Source organism: Festucalex cinctus, chromosome 20 (genome assembly GCF_051991245.1).
Source record: "Festucalex cinctus isolate MCC-2025b chromosome 20, RoL_Fcin_1.0, whole genome shotgun sequence".
NCBI lineage: Eukaryota > Metazoa > Chordata > Actinopteri > Syngnathiformes > Syngnathidae > Festucalex > Festucalex cinctus.
The window spans coordinates 12386512-12403356 of NC_135430.1; the positions used below are offsets into that span (position 1 = coordinate 12386512).

At 40.2% G+C, this 16845-nt stretch overlaps 4 protein-coding genes across 4 annotated transcripts in view; 2 read left to right on the forward strand and 2 right to left on the reverse strand.

Annotated features, from left to right (window-relative positions):
• The window catches only part of lmbr1 (limb development membrane protein 1), a 32375-nt gene extending 30683 nt beyond the window's left edge, over positions 1 to 1692 (reverse strand). The window contains exon 1 of the mRNA XM_077509383.1: positions 1468 to 1692. Coding sequence (XP_077365509.1) covers positions 1468 to 1530 — 63 coding nt within the window. The 5' untranslated portion in view covers positions 1531 to 1692. The remainder of the gene's footprint in view (positions 1 to 1467) is intronic.
• Positions 51 to 8895, forward strand: nom1 (nucleolar protein with MIF4G domain 1). The gene is made up of 11 exons (XM_077509381.1): positions 51 to 2820; positions 2898 to 3001; positions 3793 to 3988; positions 4117 to 4440; positions 5274 to 5384; positions 5653 to 5811; positions 5981 to 6102; positions 6168 to 6300; positions 6770 to 6901; positions 7995 to 8104; positions 8541 to 8895. The coding sequence occupies exons 1-11, from the start codon at positions 1990 to 1992 to the stop codon at positions 8701 to 8703; spliced, it is 2385 nt and encodes a 794-aa protein (XP_077365507.1). The 5' UTR covers positions 51 to 1989; the 3' UTR covers positions 8704 to 8895.
• Positions 7999 to 16845, forward strand: part of ube3c (ubiquitin protein ligase E3C) — a 38932-nt gene continuing 30085 nt past the window's right edge. Inside the window, exon 1 of the mRNA XM_077509380.1 lies at positions 7999 to 8104. The gene's annotated coding sequence lies outside the window, so the exon portion shown is untranslated. The remainder of the gene's footprint in view (positions 8105 to 16845) is intronic.
• mnx1 (motor neuron and pancreas homeobox 1) lies at positions 10651 to 16817 on the reverse strand. The gene is made up of 3 exons (XM_077509150.1): positions 16211 to 16817; positions 12749 to 12909; positions 10651 to 11305 (listed from the first exon to the last, which is right to left on the reverse strand). The coding sequence occupies exons 1-3, from the start codon at positions 16728 to 16730 to the stop codon at positions 10997 to 10999; spliced, it is 990 nt and encodes a 329-aa protein (XP_077365276.1). The 5' UTR covers positions 16731 to 16817; the 3' UTR covers positions 10651 to 10996.

Consider the following 16845-nt stretch of genomic DNA (forward strand, 5'->3'; position numbering starts at 1 on the left):
CTAACCAGTGCTTGTGGGCTACGTACATTAGCAAATATCGATTCCATCTGTTTGTGCTGTGGTTCTTTAGTTAGTTCTACTTCACAGTAAGCACATTGCCTATGGCGCCAACCAACTCCCGCTAGAGTCGCCGTCGACTGCAGAGATGCTCGTTTGCTGACGCAAAATAAGAATTGTTAGTAGGCTTGCGGAGTGTGGTCTCTCTGAGCCACCGTAGTGTGTGGGCTGCATTCTACTCTACAGGAACATCTAGTGGTCACTTATTACAAACTGTACCTTTAATCGTTTTTTTTCCCATTTAATGTGTTTATTATTGAGGATGTTTGAGAGGGTTGAAGTACTCTTCCTTTTTTTCCTCCAAATTACACCAAGATGGAAGCTTTTCTTTTTGCTAGTGTAAATACCTTTGCCACCCTATTGGCATGATGTACAGAAAAGGTTGTCGGACAACGACTACTGCTTTCAAAACGTCACACCCTCTCTCACCTTTACCTGCATTCCCTTGTACACAGGTGTCGTCCATCCTTTACCAATACCTTCGAAGATGGAACAGTGATGTGAAAATTATGGGTTTTACAGCGGTAGCCCCTTTCACGCAATTTGCAGAAAAATCTGTGCAAAAGATCCAGCATTTATTTCCGAAGTCAAGGTCTGGTTCGGGTATGACAAATAAAATAATTGTCGGACAGCGACAACTGCTTTCAACACAACAGTGTGTTGCACACCAATCCTGCATTTTCCAACATTCCTGCATCTGATGTTACCTTTGAAGATTGAAAATTACCAGGTCAGCTAGTTCACACATCCCAATTCGTATCAGTGCCCGAGGGCTGTTTATATGGAACTGAGAAACGGGGGGAAATTAGGGAGAAAGATTGTTTTTGTTTGTTTTGTTTTTTTACAGGCAGTTGTCCCTTTCACATATTTTCAAGCCATTTTAACAACCTACAAAGGACTGTCTATTGTTGAACATACCAGTTACAACTTGATTACTACTATAATTTCATGGTTTCTGTGTCAACATGGACACAGCCAATTAGGTACGTACAGTACGACACTTCATAAATTGCTGTCAGTCCCAAATTATTTTGGTTAAACACTTTATGACCTATGTTGCAGCATCTTCACAAATTGTATTTATTGTGCTTCTCATTAAAAACCACTCCTCTTGTGTAATCATAATAATAGGTACTTGTTCACAACAAAAACAGGTTGTTCAATTAGGTAGTGAGAGTATGGAATAGGAATGTGAACGTCACCTCCCAAAAAATACACACAAAAAAAGTAGTGAGAGCCCCTACGCTTGTGAAAGATTTGAAGAAGTTGTTGTGAAATTAACGCCGATCTACATGACAGCTCAAGCTAGTTAGCATTAGCAAAGTGTTTTGGTTTTTTTTGTTTCTGTTTTTGTTTTTTTTAGAGGACGTCATTAGCCGCCTAGCACCTGCTTAGCCACTCCGTACTCACAATGTACTCCCGGACTTGGCTGTGGAAATTCTGCTCCCTGATAGTAACATCGTCTGCTTCCATTCTTCATATTGCAAAGATTCCAGAGGGGCTCCAGACTCCACTACATAGTAGATCGAAGTACTCCCACTGTTGTACGCCCTCTTTCTTCTTCCTAGCCCGCCGTGACTGGTTAAAAAGACGCTTTACGTCGGAGGAGGAGAAAGCCCGCTTAGAAGTGGGGGGGGGGACTCCAAAATAAATGACGTAATCACTACGCGCCTATCGCGTTCGCTTTTCCGGAAGCATAATATCACGTGATGTGGGTCACTTCCGTGTAGTTGTATTGCGGCGCATGTGTACGCATTTTTTTAAATAGCTATAATCATCTCGCTAGTTATCCTTTTAATCTTACTAACAGTTGGCAGGTAGGTATTAGCTTTCTAGCATATATTCTAAAAATGTACATGGCATTTTAATCACGTTCAGCGGGTTTGAATGTAAGCATTAGTTCGCTACATTGAAACCTTGAAAGGTGCTGCCATGAAAGGCAAATGGAAGTCACGGGGCAAGGATAAAAAGAAGGGCAGCGCCGTGTTGCAGAAGTACATGGTGGCGGTGGGTGAGTTTGTCAAGAGCAAAAGTGGCGCCGAGGGACCAGAGGATGACGCCGGCTTGAAGTCGGTCAAACGGAGAAGCAGGAAAGAGCTTCGCAAGGAGAAGCGAAAGCTGAAGAAAATCAAGATTAAAAATCACTATGAAGGTAAAAAGAATGGAAATCTGCCCAACCTTTATAGTGAACAAACTGTAACACCTCATAAACAGAAGGCAACCGGTGGCAACAAGAAGGAAGATGTTAAAAAAGTGCCTAAGACTAATCCAAGGAAACCAGAGAAGCTCAAAGTGGCACCCAAGAAAAACAACAAGCTTCAAGAGTCGAGGAAGAAGGCGCTTTTAGAGGCGAATGAACAGGAGGACCGAGAAATAAAAAAACTAGAGCGTTACTTGAAATTAAACAAGAGGAAAAACAAGAAAAGCCTGCCTCAGTCATTTATGGCTGATGGACTTGACTACATCCTGGGTGCTCTCGACTCTGGCACTTTGACCACGGGTATGTACGACAGTGACGACAACATGGACCTGGCCAAGGACAACTTTGAACAGCTCGATGGGGACATATCAGATGAAGGCGAAGAGGTCTTTGAGAGTGATGGGGAACATATAAATGATGATGCGGGAGAAGGAGAAGAGGAGGAGGAGGAGGAGGAAGTACCAAGCGAAGAAGAGGAGGTCATGGATGAAGAAGTGGAGGATGAGAGTGACATACATGACGACGAGGAAACGGAAGAAACTGCAAAGCCCATTTCTAACACTGTGAGTTCAGAGTACAAAAGTCATCACCACATCTCATTTATGTCAAGTATTTAATGCTTAATTTCTCTTATTTACAGACAACAGGAAAGTACGTGCCTCCTCACATGCGTGACGCGGGAAGCGGTCAACGCAAAGCAGACCTGGAAAAACTTAAGAAGAATGTTAAAGGCCTCGTCAACAGGTAATGATTTAATCATGTTGCTTGCATCTCTGTAGTGCAATGAATTCGTGCTATTCACAAGGCATAGTGACTGAGCTTGCCGCAAATAGCGACAATCTGCAAATAATAGATGCCAAGCCCAACAGTGGTTTATAATTACGTGTGTTGATACAAGATGTTAAAAAGCACATAAAACAGAATCATAAAGCACCGTCTTCATGCATCTAGCATGTACACAATCATGGCCCATGTTACATAAACAATTATCTGTTGTTAAATTCTTCAACACAAGCAAACCACCTTCACATATGGCTTATCAACTGTATTACCTAGGATTTTAGCCTAAATAGCACAGTAGTGCAAACTGACATGACATTTGCATACAAATCAGGTCATCTCAAACACGAAATGGACCGTATTGTAAATGAATTCAACCTAACAAACCACCAAGATTCCACCAGATGGCGCCAAAGTAGTAATTTTGACTTTGGCCTGTGTACAACCAAAAACAGAAACTTGATAGGATTTTTCCTTATGGTAATCACAGATGATAGGGTGTAAAGAAATATCCGTGAATGTGGCAATTCACAATGGCTGAACCATGAATATGTGGGCTTTCATTGAAGGACCCCGGAAATGGACAACTAAAATGGCTGTTTCAAGGCAAAGTAGTAGATTTCCTGTGTATTGAGGCAAAGATCCTTGAGACTTTTTTTTTTTTTTTTTTGGTTCTACGCATGATAGACATTTGTTACCAAATTTTACTTTCACAATCCAATTAGCCTCGATCGATTGATTTTGTTGTTTTTCAGGTTGAGCGAGCCCAACATGTCATCCATCAGTGGGCAGCTGGAGGCGCTTTACATGAGCCGCAGCAGGAAGGACATGAACGACACCCTGACGGAGGTGCTGCTGGCGGCCTGCGTCACGCCGGCACTGATGCCCGACCGGCTGCTGATGGAGCACGTCCTCCTGGTCAGCATCCTCCATCACACTGTCGGCTTGGAGGTAATGAAACATTCTCAGTGCTTTTTAAGTCCACACTGGATGGATGGGCAGGCATTCCAGAGATTACATTATAAACAACATCTAAGATGGTCTCCTCCTTAATATATTAATACGTTTTTCCGTTCTAGGTAGGAGCCCATTTCCTGGAGACGGTCGTGCGCCTTTTTGACGACACGTACAAGCAACCAAGCGAGGGCAAAGAGTGCGACAACCTGGTGGCCATCGTGGCGCACCTCTACAACTTCCAGGTGGTACACTCGCTGCTCATCTTCGACATCCTGCGGCGCCTGCTGGCGGCGTTTGCCGAGAAGGACATCGAGCTGGCACTATTCGTGCTGCGTAATGTCGGCTTTTCGCTGCGGAAGGACGACCCGCTAGCCCTCAAGGAACTCATCGCCGAGGCCCAGCGCAAGGCGACCGATGTCGGGAAGAAATTCCAGGATCAAACCAGAGTATGTAGTGAATAACGAATGTCAAGTGTATTTCCTCAAATAGTGCCCGTTCCTTTAACAGAAGCCCAATTAGTTGCTGGGTGCATCGTCCACCAATAAATAAGCGGCTTCCCTCTCATGTAAACATATTCTCTGACTTCAAGTCGTAGGTCAGAATTCTGATACAGATAATAAATACGGTAGATTATGTAAATTTATGACGATAGTGTTAGAAGTTTTTTTTAAGATTTGTTTTGGGGAGGAAAAAATGAATCTTACAAGAAGAAATTTGTTGTGAAAAACTTAATAGTTGGATTTTCCCAGTAAGAATAATTACTACCGGTAATTATTAATAATTGCTACTCTTGACTTACCAGAATAGTTTTTGTTTTTAGAAAAGATTTGTTTTTTCTTTAGATAAAAAGTTTACATATTTCAGGACTAAATCATAACATTGCAAGAATATTTATAGACAGATGTAATATTGCAACATTCAAGTCCTATTTTTCCGAAGTTTATATTTTCCCTTGCAAGAATATTTTTTTAGAGATAGCCATATTACAATTTGTATTTTGTTTTGATGAATGGGGATTAAAAATATAAATTCTTTTCTGCTAAGACATACTTTCAGAGTGTTTGTTTTTTCTTCATATTTTTCTCCAGAAATAAATGCTAATCTTACAGTAATAGTTTTTAGAGACAGTTATACAATTATAAGTTAAAGTTTCATTTTTTCTGAACAAAAAAAAAAATTTGGGGGGAAAGAAAACCGCTATTAGTGGAAATATGGTAACTACCGTTTATGCCTTTTAAACTGCACTTCCAAATCAATGCTATTATTGTAAAATTTGCAGGTGCGTTTCATGTTGGAAACCATGCTGGCGTTGAAGAACAACGACATGCGCAAGATTCCGGGCTATGATCCCGAGCCTGTGGAGAAGTTGAAGAAGCTGCAGAGGAGTCTGGTGGGTAATTTCATTACAAAGTGTTCATAAAAAAATGAGACCCAGCTTTGAGTCCTAAAAATTACTGTTTACATTAAAATTAAAGTACAATACCATTTTTTTTTATGGTAGTTTACATTTGGGTCACTAGGTGGCCTCAAAGAGCTGCATACAAGGACTACATAAATTCACATGCTGGACAGATGTAATCAATTATAAGAATCCATCTTTTGAGGCTCTATCCGTTTGAATAGGATGTGCTTTTGAGTAGTAAATGTTTGCAACGCAGATCCAGCGCAACGCTGCAGGCAGTGACATGAAATTGCGGGTGTCTCTGGGCAACCTGCTATCGGCCGACCAGGTAGGCCGCTGGTGGATCGTGGGCTCGTCCTGGAGTGGAGCGCCCATGATCAGCGAGCAAGGGAATAAAACTGTCTGTGAGGGACAGGTGAGTCACGAATGGATTGAAAAAAAATGGTAAAAAATGTGATAGCCAGTATTTAGATGGGGCAAAAAAAAAAAAAATCACAATTGTTTTTTTTTTTCTGTCAGTCTTTCCACACTTGTTCTACAGAGTTCAACATTGATTAAACTCACACGCCCACATTTTGTTTCAGTTCACCGCCAAAGTTCTGGAACTGGCCCGAAAGCAGCGGATGAACACGGATGTCCGACGGAACATCTTCTGCGTGCTCATGACCAGTGAGGACTACTTGGATGCGTTTGACAAGCTGCTGAGGTGCGTTCGCTTGGCGAGGCTGTCGTGACAAAATTCTGACAAGGAATCTCATTGCTTGTGTGAAGGATGGGACTAAAAGACAAACAGGAGCGGGAGATCGTCCACGTGCTGATGGACTGCTGCCTGCAGGAAAAAACCTTCAATGGCTTCTACGCCGTGCTGGGAGAGAAGTTCTGCGCTCACGACCGCCGCTTCCAGGTAGCCACGACGTATCTTAGCAAAGCTACCTTGCATCATTTTTTTTTTCTTCCCGCTGAGGAAATTGCCCCTGACAGTTACAATTCCCCACCAATGTAAAGAGCCATTGATGTTGTTTTCAAGGCCCTCAAAAACAAACCATCAAAACCACAACAATGCACCTGATTGAGTGCTAATAAGTCTGCATGCTAATGACGAATTCCCACTCGCTTACCTCCTCTTCCGAACCTTGCGTGACCCGCGTGGTGGGATCTTCTCACACCTTCTCCCCCTGTGATATAAGGCTACTCAAACTGTGAGCACAAACAACAACACTTCCTCCTCGGCCAGACCTCATCGGCCAACGACGACTCATTGTCCTACTCGGAGAGCACGCCGGGAATGTTTGCATTTCACGCGTGAGCTCGTTAAGTTTCTTCTCATTGGTTTTGACACGTTTTTTTTTTTTTTTTGCTTCCATTTTTCACAGATGACCTTCCAGTTCAGCCTGTGGGATAAATTCCGGGAGCTTTCCAACCTTCCCGTCAGGACTTTTAACAATTTGATCCAGCTCGTGACACGCTTCCTCCAGAACAAGTGCTTCTCGCTCTCACTGTTCAAAGTAAGCAAACACATATGGACACTTGATCCGTTTTTTTTTTTGTTTTTTTTTGCTTAGCGAGCTAACAAATAACTCTTGAAAAAGAGCCCAAGTGTGCTTGCATTAAGCTGTTTACTGGCTCTTCCAATTGAAGTTTACTCTAAAACAAAACATAAAACAATCAGAATTACACCTTTCAAATTTAAATCCATCCACATAACTTTGTTTTACAAGTCTGCTAGCTTAATGCTAATGCATAATGCAATATTGAGAGGCTAATAAAACTAGGGTGCATCTGATATTTGAACAGAAATGGTGAAAAGTTAAATTAAAAGTAAAATTTAATTGTATTGTTACTATGTTTTTTGTACAGTATAATACTACAGTCTTGTGCCAGTTTTCTTATTAAAAAATGGCACACAAATTTGTTGTTTTTATGTTGTATGTCACTGAGGGAATTAAACTCTGAGGTCATATTTCCCCGGTATCCATCATTTTAACCAATTTTTTGATTACATTAATAAAAAACTAATTGATTGAATTAAATTGAATTGATTTATTTTTTTTTAATCATTTTTATTCTCACAAATCATTCATGGGTGCATCATGGCTCAGTGGAAAAGTGTTAGTCTCCCAACCCAGAGGTTGTGGGTTTGATCCCATTCTATTGTGACCAGGCCGAAGTATCCTTGAGCAAGATAGGGAACCCCCAGTTGCTCCTGATGTTGCATCAACAGTCGGTGAATATCGTCGGATGTAAAGCGCTTTGAGGGCAAGGTGGAAAAGCGCTATATAAAATGAAGTACCATTTACCATTAAAAGCTTGTTCTTTGAGCCGTTTGTTGGTTGATTACTTTGTCAGATATTGATTAAGCATGATGTCGCTAAACAAAACTTTGTAGAGGCGAAGGTTCTCAAGTCAAAGAAGAAACCATTAAATATTTGTGTAGAATCTATTTTCTCTCCATGTTTCGCCATTGCATCCAGTTTGCAGGGGCAAACATTCTATGTGGCAATTGGTCCGGCCTTGGTGGAGGTCTGTGCTTTACTGACTGCCATTTTAGGTCCCACGTACTTTCTGAATATTGACACAGGTGTGCTTTTGGCGTCCTAGGTAATAGAGTTCGGAGAGCTGGACAAGCCCAAGGTGCGCTTCCTACGCCAAGTCCTAACTCGGCTGCTCACAGACACCGAGCCTGAGGATCTTGTCAGCATTTTTTCAAGGTGAGAGAAATAAATGTCTCCATTTTCCCATTTGGGGGAAAAAAATACATTTAGTACAACTGAAATGACCACTGGACTTATGACTTTGCTAACCAAAACAGTAGCACCTATCAAAATAGAAAGTCATTGGGATACTTGGTGTGTAGTGTTAAAGACAATTATAATTAGTTATTTTGCACAAATAAAAGCATGGGAAATTTTGGAAATATTCACACGTCAGTAGAAATGAAATGAATTGTGCACAATATATTGTAAAAATGATCATATTTAAACATGAATAGGAACCTTTTTTCCCCCCATTTCACTCGAGCGTCGGCGTTGAGGTCATTTTGCGATAACCCCGAAGGCTCATTTGTCTTTTCTGCGTTTCGGCGGCCGGCCACCCACCGTCAATGTCCCCCCCACACCCGTCCTCCATTTGCTGCCCACCTGCCAGGATTTCTGGAATTCCCCAGCTGGGAATGCTGCGTGAGGGCCTGAAGCTTTTCATCAGCCACTTCCTGGTGAAGAACGCTGGCCCGCAGGACGCCACGCTGACTGAGCGCGCCCACATCGCCACCAAGGCCATGGAGGCCAAAGAGGCCAAAGTCAAACTATAACCAAAAACAAAACAGGACGCTGAAAGGCTTTTTCTGGAGGAGCATCATCTTACAAGAAGATGATTTAAAGAAAAAAAATAAATAAATCCATCTGCAATCAATTTTCTATAGTGCTTGGATTGTGATCAAGCAACTGACTCTTATGAGACGTGACATATAAAAAAATTGATAATAAAATAATAGATACATTTATTCATCCACTGTAGATGACCAATGCTTTTAAGTGTGGTGTGAACAAGCGACGAGGTGTATACAGTGCGATCAATGGGCTCACTGTGTGCGCGCTCCACACACTGACCTTTGTGTGCCACGTTGTAGCCAGGAGCCTTTTCCTGCCCGGTCGGGTCTGACCCAGGCATGAACTCTTGATCTGTGGCCGCTAATGCAAACACGACAAGGAGATAAACGCCGGTCCTTCACTAAACAGCCTGTGACAAAATGATTGAATTTACTGCGGCAGCAATCAGACTGAAGGCCAAGGCCTTTACATTTCTATGTAAACAAAAAAAAAAAAAAACAAATGTAGAAATTCTAATTATTTGAATGTGTGCAGTCTAAAATTAAATTATTTTATAGTGGATATGAAAAGTTTACACACCCCTGTTCAGATGTCTTGTGATCTAAAATGCAACATAAAGTAAATGGTTTACACCATTAAAGGCATACTTGACTCATTGAGCATTTTCAGCAGCAAAATGTTCATATTTTGTCCAGAATTACTTTGGTAACTTCATCATTTTTCATGAACAATTAATAGTTTTAAATACAAATTTTTCCACTTACTGTCAACTGAAAATGACATCATCTGTGCTGAGGAAGTAGGCAATGACCAATCATGGCTCAGTTTGCTTACCAAACCCAGAAAACAGGTTGAACGTTGATCAAATCATAATCAAATTCATTCTGTACAAAATATTAACTCTTTGACCACCAAAAACATTTAATAACGATTAGTAAAATCACAATGTATGCCGCCATAAAGTTTTTTTTTTTTTTTCCTGCAATGTCTAAGTGCAGCGCTGCCTGGTCAATGGGTTGTGGAATCAAAAGCACTCACTATGGCCAGCAGTTGGCAGCATTGTATCTCTTTTCGTGAATGATCAGCCTCTGTCAATATCAAAGTTTTTTTGATTACGTGTGGCAGTAAGAGAGTTAACTTTTTACTGCTGAAAAAGGCTCATTGAGTCAAGTATCCCTTTATTAATGTGATCTATAACTAGGGCGGAAAGATCTTAGGAAGAGATGTATTTGCCATTTTTCTGGCAGGTATTGCAATTTTGATTCCATTACCAACTTTTTAAAATCAATCTTCAGCGCTATATGTATTGTACATAACATTTACTATAGTAACATGACACAAAATTACATGATAAAGACTCCAAAGAGGCTTATATGTAAATACATAATTAGGTATATTATGGTATGTAAAATACTACTGCACTATTTAAATAAAGATGAGCTGAGTACGATTAATCTACTACCGGTAATTAGAAATTATTTTACAAAATCAGAATTTATATTCCTATCATATTTTATGACAAACTGTATAATATATTCTTACCTCTATGTGTGATTATCAAATGACCCCAAATATAAACACCAATTGAGTCTCAATAGAAAGTTACGCCTTTTTTTTTTCTTTTTTTTTTTCCTCTCTCCTTCCTAACAGGGTGTCTGAATGCGAGTCCATTGGTGGTGTGGCGCGAAATGTTTCTTCTTCTTGCTGTTTGCTCACACGGCACGTTTGCACACATCCGACAGCGCCATTAACAGTCATTCCCATGACCCCGGCCTGTCAACGCACAAGGCTGCATGTGTCCCGCGCTATAAATCAAACCCTCGCTACAACACGCACACACACACACATATTTAAAAAACAAACAAAAATGCACAATATTTATTTGACACTATTTGCACCGAGAGACCACAATTTAGCATGCGTTTTGTTTTTCTTTTATAAATACAGTGTAGAAAAATAAACAGAACTTTTTTTTCCATTATAAGGCCAACCAAAAACAATATTATTGTTGTCAAAGCAGATGTAATGGAGTAGAAAAAAAAGCTCAGTTTTTGCATAGAGATACACTGGCGTGAGACAGTCGAAGTAGAATTGACCTAAATTTCAATTAAAAAAAACCGAGTGATATCTATTTTGATGCATCATATCAATACTGCAAAATAATGGTGATTCCCTCCCATAATAGTTATGCTTGACCTATTTTCACGATCATATATCTTTCTCGTAAAAATGTCCATGATAAAAAGGCTTTCCATGCAAATTCCTCTCCCCCTCTCAGGGCTGCGGGCTGAGGTCGCAGGTTCGATTACGCTCGTCATCCGAGGAACAGTCCGAGGAGTTGTAGAGGAAGCGGTCGCCCTCGTCGTCGCTGTCCTTCAAATCTCGTATCCTGCCGTTTTTGCTCGTCGCCATCGTCTTGCCGCCCTCATAGTCCGACTGGTCGCCGTCTTGCTCGGCCCTGTCGCCGCCGCCGCCGTGCGCACCCTTGCCGCCTTTCTGCTTCTCGGCCTCCTGCGCCGCTTGTTCCTTGGCCTTCTTGCTTCGCTTCCACTTCATGCGACGATTCTGAAACCAGATTTTCACCTGGTGGAAAGCCAGTACAGAAAACAAATTGCGTTGAGTGTCTAAAAATTGTGCTTGGACACTTGGAGATGGATAATTGATAGAAAGGTGGATGGATGGATTTAGTTGGAGATATGGTACCATGGACTGGACAGATGGATGGATGGATGATAGATACTGTAGAATAGGGCTTGGTATTGAGTCCAATTTCCTCAAGCGATTCGATTTTGATTTTTCTTGATCGTATTTGCTTCAGTTGAATCCGATATCAATTAATTATGGAACATCAGTTCTTCTTGAATGTCAAGGACGTGATAGAAATTCCACAAATATTATCACATTTAATAATAAAGTAAATGTTGTGGAGGCAGTAACTGGTAAAATGATTTAGTTTATTAATGAAATTAACTCATGTTATCACAATAGTGTTCACAAACATTGACATCAGCAAGGATGAGATGAAAATATTTGCATCATTCTAATTCAATGATTTTAAATATAAACTAAAGATTCTGAATTGTCTTAAAGTGCAATAGGCCAGGTCTTCCTTAAATGTTAAGTACCGGTACTTTTTTTTTTTTTTAATTCATGTGAACGGTAAATTTTGTAAAACAGTACGATACGAAAAAAAAAAAAAGAATTTATGGGGGAAAAGGAGATATTTAAATCGATTCATAGTTTTATCAATATTGGGCTTGAAAAGGAAAATCAATTTGATATGCCCGACTGTTGATAGCGTATACGAACATAGAGATACTGTAGATACTATGGCTGGGTAGACAATAGATAGTATATACTAGGGGTGTGCATAAAAAAAAAAAAAAGATACATGGGGTGCGGTATGATTCAAGATTTCAAAGTGGAAAGATGTGATTCAGTTTGATGTGGAGACGATCAGTTCGAGAGGGTAAAATGCGATGAGTTTGTCATTTTACATGCAATACTTATGAGTGAACTCAGCTTTTGATTCAAAACGTATCTCGCTATATTGTAAAGTGGAACGATTTGATTCGGTTAGACTCGCATGTTTTAAATCAAAACCGATTTCCCTGATTCAAATTGGCTTTTGTTACATCCGTACACAGATGACCTGACAGACGGATGGTTCGATTAACTGATTGCTGGACAGAGGGAGAGATGGATTATAGAAAGCTAGGGAAAAAAAGTAGTAGAGAAATGTTATAGAAGGACAATATCGCCAAATAGATGGACAACTAAATGGATTGACGGATGGACATATGATAAATAGAGGTTCCAAGATGGATGGACATACGGATGGAGCAACAGGTAATGATACTGTCATGAATGGACAGATGCTAGATAGACACTAATGGATAGATGTTTGGTTAGAAGATAACCAGGTAGATCAATTGACAGATACAGTAGATAGATGGAATGGAACTTTTGATGGTTGACAGATAATGGATGGATGGATGGATGGTTGAGCTTTGCACTTTGCGGCACCTGCGTTTCGGTGAGCATGAGGGAGGTGGCCACCTCGAAGCGTTTGGGTCGAGACAGATACTTGTTGAGTTTGAACTGGTGCTCAAGCTCCAGAAGCTGCTGACTGGTGAACGCCGTCCTCGGCCGCCGGCACTTGCCCAGCAGGTTGGACTGCACCTGGGCTGCGCGTGCGCCAAAAACACAACAGTCACTTTCTACAATTGGACTAAGTACTGTATCATGAATCTAATGCTTATTTTGTGCATTTTTTTTTTTAAATTATTAATAATAATAGTTTCTCTTCTTGATGCTGCATGGTGGCCCAAACCAAAAGCACAAGTACTTCTAATTGGATCTTAAAATAATAAAATAAACATGCAGACACAGCGAAACAAAAATGCAAAAAAAAAAAAAAAAAACATTAAAAGTCAGGCAAAAATATTTCACATTATCTATAATTATATACTTTTTTTTTTTTAGCATTTATAAAATAAAATGCAACATGATCACAGGTTTCAGCTTTCTGACTAGGTCAACAGTTTACTCAATGAAATTCTACAATATTAATGAAATTCTACAATATTAATAAAAAGTGCATCATTCTATACTCCTGATTGGAGCATTAAAATCATAAAATAAAGATGTAGACACAGCAAAACAAAAATACTGAAACTGATTAAAAATTTGTAAAAATTATTCCAAGTTATGCATAATTGTGGGAATGCTGAAGCATTCTCACGTTATTGTGATTTTTATTCTCCACACTTTTTTGTCTCCGACCAACTCCCACATAATACTTCCAATTTACATTGTTCAAATTTCAACTAGCTTAAAAAATTCACGCCTCCCAGGGTATATATCGTCTGATTCTATATTACTTACAGTATATTCACAATTTCACATTTAATATCAACTTTTCAATGGAAAGTCATTGAACTTTTTCTAAGTATCACCTTCCACGTCCACTTCCATATATATAACTTATCATTACTAAGGGAACAGTTGGTAAAGCGCATTGTCCAGTAACCAGGAGGTTATAATTGCAGAATTTATCTCTCAATGTGCTTTCAGCATTCCCACGCAATTTCTCCAGAAATTGCAGTGCGTCTAGTTGTACATATTGTTTTTACATTTATATTTGCAAAAAAAAAAAAAAACAACCTGACCACTGGTCAAATAATACGAGATTCTCAAAGAAACATGACCCAGCTGACACTGCAAATCGAAAACTCACAAAAAAAAATCATAAAAATTAGGCAAAATTTATTTCAAATTATCAACATTTTTTTTTTCTTTTTAACACATGACAGCATGTTCGCATATGCTCCATCCTGACTAAAGGCAAATTATTCAGATTCTATTAATAAAGAAAAGAGAGTCAGCACAGCAAAAAATATTTTGGTGATGAGGCAAAATTATTACAAAACAAAATATATTCGAGATATTTTTCATTCCTTAAAAAAAAAAAAAAATTAAAATAACGCGAATTATAACTATGTGTTCTAACTTTAACGTTTAAGTTCTAACTCAAGGGGGGGGGGGGGGGGGGCTTTGGGGGGGGTGCAAAATTGTACCATTTTGTACATTTTTTATTTTATTTTATTAAGAGTTACAAACATCGTCACCGGCATGGCCAGCTTACACAGTAACACAGAAATAGGCAAAATTGACTGCAAACTTTGTGGCTTTCTGAAACCATCAAAAACATTTTTTTTTTCTATCAGGCATCTTTTCACTGTTTATAACATCCTCATCCTCTGAGCTCATCATTCCTCCATCCCAGCACACAGTCTGAAAGTGTCCACACAGAAGATGAACTCTACCTGCCGCCAGCTCATTTTTTTTTTTTTTTTACCCAAATCTGTTAGAAACGAGCGTGGACAAAAAGGACAGTGTGCGCCGGTGAGCAAGTAGCATGTCCACTGTGGCTTTCACAGCCCACTGCCACTTTCCCACTGTCCATTATCTGTCCATTTTAGTTCCTGTCTTAAAAATCATCCATCTGTGTCACCTTGTACATATGCACGCCATCGTTCGCGTCCAACAAACATCTCCAGTTTTTTTGTTTTTTTAAGCACCTAATTGGACCAACATGTTTGTCGTTATATATTCATATTCATTGTTTTATTTCATTAAAGCAAATGGGTCTGCAGTTACATGGTACATTGCAGTTATGATATAATTGGGCGATTTCTTCAATAGGAAAGTCAATTTTTGTAATACACAAAAGCCTACTTTGACAACAAATTTTCTTTATCGATACAAATCAGTAAAAACAACAACAACCTCCATTTTGAAGCAGCCATTTTGTAGTATAGTTGAATGCATTATAATAATGAGGAATAAATTATTGTAGCCATTTTGGTTCAACATGTGTCCTGCAACTGTGTAAACAGCACATTTTAAAAAATGGCCTGGAACCCTTTTGGCTCAAAAAGTTGGAACATTCGATTAATGATAATAATGATAAAATAAGGACACTCTAATTAGTATTGAAAACATGTCAACTAAGATTAAAATAGAGCCAGTGGAGCCATCCATGTGTTTTTCTATAATGGGAGCCATTTTGGTTCAAAACTGCACCAACCAATTAAAAAAATATCTGTTGGCTAATTTACATATTTAGTTTATTACTGCATCATCATTGTTATTATTAGAAACGTGCTCAACTTTTTTTTTCTTTTTTTTTTTCTCCCCCCCACCACCAAAATAGCAAGTATTGTGAGAAAAGGCCATTTGCTGTATAATGGCAAGCGGCCATTGTGGCTATCTGCACCACATGAAAATAAAAAGATAGACATGGAAAAAAATGTACATTTCGTATGGAACCAAGACCAAAACATCCTCTGCAATAATAAGTTTAAGGGATTCCATTTAATAAACCATTTGTAAGTTTTTACTATATTTGCTTTGCCTTTTTCTGAGCCAAAATGGCTTCTGTTGAGGCTTTTAGGACCCATAAATTAAGAAGTCAAGATTGTGATAATTTTGACTGGAGATTTGAGACATGTTTTGATGTCATTCCTTCATGAATAAATATTTTGCACAGCTCTGGAACAAAAAAAAGAAAAAAAATGATTTTGCTATTTATTGCCATGCGCTAAAATAAACATTTGTTTTTTTATTTTTCTACTGACGACTCCCAAGTGCCGTTTCATTTTGATTTTACTAGAATATGTGCAAGAAAAAAAAAGTACTTTGGCGAAAATAAATACGTCAATAAAATGCAATATTTGGAGATTTTTTTTTCCACAAGTAAAACATTTCAATACGACAGTAGTACACAATCTTGTTGTTTTTTTTTGTTTTTTTTGTTTTTTCCCGTCCATGCCTTGCAGTGTTCATCTCAATACCAAAGAGAGAGGCATGTTTTAAGGAGCCAAAAATTCTAAGTGATATAATCAGGTTTTAGCTTTTTAATAGTTTGTTTCTTACCCTACAATTGTGCTCAGAATTGATAGTGATATAATTCCAAATACTCACAATTAAAGTCTGCCATTTTGGGCAGCATCATGCCGGCGGTGGACACCCGCAGCCAGTGGTCCAGCTGGAAGGTGCTGGCGGTCAGCTTGATGGGGTCCCCCCCGCCGTGGTGGTGCTGGTGCTGGTGGTGGCCGTGATGGGAACCGTGCGGGTACGAGGCGTACGAAAAGGCCGGGTGCTGGGCGCCGAGCGCGGCCGCCGAGTACGCGTACATGGGGTGGCCGTAGAGCGCCTGCGCGGGGATCCCTCCGCCGCCGTTCTGGGGGTGGAGCCCCACCACCCCGTGAGGGCCGCTCAGGAAGCCCGGCTTGGGGATGAGGCCGTGGGCGGAGATCCGAGGAGGGGACGGCGTCTCCGCGCGGAGAGCTTCCCCGGGGTTGGTGAGCTCCGAGGCGGCGTTGGCGCAGGTTCCCGCTCCGCCGCTTCCCGGGGTCGTGACGAGGGCCAAGGGGGAAGTCTGCACTTTTGGGGTGTCCGCCGCCAATAGCGCGTCAATGCGGAAGTTTTTCGACTTCTCCATCTTGGAAGGGAGAGAGATTCGACCGCGCGAAGTTGGGACGGGACCCCGAGTGGGAGCTCGGAGCTCGGCGTGACACTTAATGCTCGTTCCGTGAAGATGATTGGCCGGAAGAAGA